The sequence below is a fragment of the Ruditapes philippinarum genome, unplaced genomic scaffold, assembly GCF_026571515.1.
Source record: "Ruditapes philippinarum isolate M1 unplaced genomic scaffold, ASM2657151v2 ctg7441_1_1_1_1, whole genome shotgun sequence".
Taxonomy (NCBI): domain Eukaryota; kingdom Metazoa; phylum Mollusca; class Bivalvia; order Venerida; family Veneridae; genus Ruditapes; species Ruditapes philippinarum.
The window spans coordinates 21731-25033 of NW_026861821.1; the positions used below are offsets into that span (position 1 = coordinate 21731).

Below are 3303 nucleotides of genomic sequence, written 5' to 3' on the forward strand. Positions count from 1 at the left end.
CGTTATGCAAGGTCTAAAACAATTCTATTTTAAAGTGTGTAAAGTTATATTTGTTTGAATTTATTTTATGCGCTTGCATTGAAAAAATGTAAAACCAAATGAATACTTGTTACTTACAGTCACTTTGTAAATTGTTTTTAGGCCCAAAATGAAAGCAAAGACATAGATTATTTCTACAAAATCTCTTTTCACATGCAAAAAATAATTCCTCTTGATATGCAATTTTGATTGAAATTTGAGAAAAAATTCAAAGATGAGGTGTGGCACTAAAAAATAATTTTTAAAAAATCGGATCATGAAATTGTCTAATATTTGAATTTTGAAAAATAAAAGTCTTATACTATCAAGGTAAGAAAAAAAGTTATGAAAAACTGATTCTAATCGGTGACCATTAGGTCATTGATTCTTAAAATAACAGCATAATATATTGTTCCTGAACATTTTATTGTGTACAATATGTGCGTTAAATAACATATATATATATATATATATATATATATATATATATATATATATATATATATATATATATATATATATATATATATATATATATATATATATATATATATATATATATATATATATATATCTTTATTTCCTCCAATACTGAAGAGTTACATGTTATAATGCAAATATGATTCTATATCTACAAAGTAAGAATATAATTTTTAACAAAACAGAAACACAGATAGTAAATATACTAATACGATGACTAATAAAGCATTAGCCTCCTAAACAAATGGCATGATAGTTAACAAGTTGACATTCTACATTACAACTCTCGAGGATTGACTGCCATAATTATTATGGGAACAATATTAATTAACTATCAATAAACTTCATAAAAATATTTCATAATCTTTAAATACTATATATATTTAACTATATTTTGCTATACTTCAATGAATAATTTTAATTTCTTTTCTTAAAAAAAATAAAATTTCCAATTAGAGGCATAATAACTTAAATCATTAAAAGACATGTCACAATATTTAGATTGCTGTTGTACATTAATAAATGTGAAAACATTTTGATTTCCATATTTCTTCCATTTTTTCAGGTGTTATCCAATGTGCTGTAATCAAACCATCTCCTTTGTATGCACATGAATCAAGTTCCGGTTCATAGTTATGGAAACCTTTAACATCTTTAATCGTGCCACCAATTTGTCGAAGACAAAACCCAATGTAAATGTCTTCAAGGAAATAAAATGCCACATTGGGTGATATCCTGTATATCTTATCAACAACGTTCATACTAGTAAGATAACCTGTTCCCGAACAGAAACTTGGGTACATTTTCTCCTTATACTCGTCTTTTGATACAAACCATTTTGAGGTATTATCTCTGTCTGGATATGCATCAATAAAGCAACTTCCGGCAATCACATTGTCTAACTCTTCGCCAGATTGTTCTAAAAATTTCATCAAATTTGGTATATTGATAAACATATCGTCATCCGTTTTAAAAACATACTGAGCTGTTGGACAATGAGTAACTACCCATTTAAATCCCATTATTGTCTTATACGTTAAGTTCATGTAAGTGTCGACAAAATCTTCTTTAAGTATATCATGATGAATGGAGTTTTCTTGTAACACTTTTTCATGTAGATCATCGTGAGTGGATTCGCCGAGCAAAAACGCATATCGTATATGGCCAGTATTTTGACTCGCGTATGTAAGCCATGTTTTTCGAATAACATCTCGCTGTTCGAAATTTTCGTGTGTCGTAAATATCATTATAAAAAGAAAAATACTGTCCATTGGACTTTTTCTTTGACAGATATTAGCATTGTTGATTATATAACTAAAATTATGAACAAAACAGTTATTGCATGTTTGATCCCTGATTTTTTGTACGCTTTTCTGATGCGGAGTAGGTGGAAATAAGGTCTTCAGATTTTCTCTGTCAATAAGCATTGTAAAATCATTTTTGAGGTTGATGTATTGCCTGCGCATTATAGCAATTGGCTGTGCATTGTTTTTTTCGAGAACGAAAGATTGCTGATCAGAATTGTTTTGCGCATGTCCAAAATCTAGATTAAGAAAGTCATGGCTTTGTCCTAAGTCATTTGTTTGGTTTTCAGTGCCTTCTTTTGGGATGAAAATTCGCTGTCTTGTGAAAGTGTTATCGTGACTGGGATATTGTTTTATCAATAGATTTGGCGAAGGGTCTATAGCTTCTTCTAATCCTTGACGGATAACACCCGTAAGTGGTAATCTAGAAACATACAGTTGCTTTTTTGATGAACTAGGTTGTTTTACAAGAACTTTTCTATGAAGATCATTTAGTGGTATCTTTTTAAGGTTGTGATGTAGGGTGTCTAACACATCCCCCTTTTGTCCAATACGTTTACTGAGAGCGGTGTTTATTACCAACGATTCGGAGGTTTCCGTTTTGCTTCCTGGTGAATGTCGATGTCGTTCAGGATCTGGATGTCCTTTAGTTTTTTCTAAAGGGTTTGAAAAATGTTGTTGCTGGGGAACATAATCCTTATCTTTTATATACTTCGCTTCAATGTTTTGTAAATAAATATTTATTTCTCGTTGAGCTGCATACAACAAAGACATGTTTCCGGGCTCCCTTCTGATTTGCTCCAATATATTTGAAACTCCAGTGTTTTGTACCACATCTGCAACATGCGTCACTTTCTTTTTCGTATTTTTAATACCAGTATTTCCCATCAATAGTTCAACACCACTTTGAAATTTGTTATCGGCAATGCTTTCAGATCTGAACAAATCCATCATTTTAGGCATCAATTTCCTTGAATGATTCGAATAAACTCCATACCTAGAAACTCTTACGAAATGTATATAAAACCATATTACCAGTATTGTAATTGTTATAACTGACATAAAACGTCTCATTGTATGCATTGTTCACAAAACATTTAAGATAAATACACAGACAGAGATTACATATTTGATATATCAAACTTGTTTCATGTTCATCCATGCGATAAGCCTCATTAAGATTCTATTTTCGTTAATCAAATCAAACATAGAATGACACTTATTGTACAAATAATTCATGAAAACTACTGTGACTCAGAATATACATTCTTATTACATTTCACCTTACTTGAATACAGATAATTATTTTATCTTGAAAAGTTGCTAAATATAAAAAAATGAAGTTTATTCATGACCTAATTACACAGTGAATGTAAACTACTTGTAAGCACGCGTATGCTAGTAAAATAAATGAAACATTAAAAAATTTTATTTGATATGAACGCACATGTAGATGTTCCTTTATTTCAAATAACACTCTTTTCATATATCAAATATATCA

At 29.7% G+C, this 3303-nt stretch overlaps 1 protein-coding gene across 1 annotated transcript; it reads right to left on the bottom strand.

The window, feature by feature from the left end:
- Positions 1–777: 777 nt before the first annotated feature.
- Positions 778–3094, bottom strand: LOC132716939 (uncharacterized). The gene has a single exon (XM_060700283.1). The coding sequence runs from the start codon at positions 2883–2885 to the stop codon at positions 1014–1016; it is 1872 nt and encodes a 623-aa protein (XP_060556266.1). The 5' UTR covers positions 2886–3094; the 3' UTR covers positions 778–1013.
- Between the last annotated feature and the right edge of the window lie 209 nt (positions 3095–3303).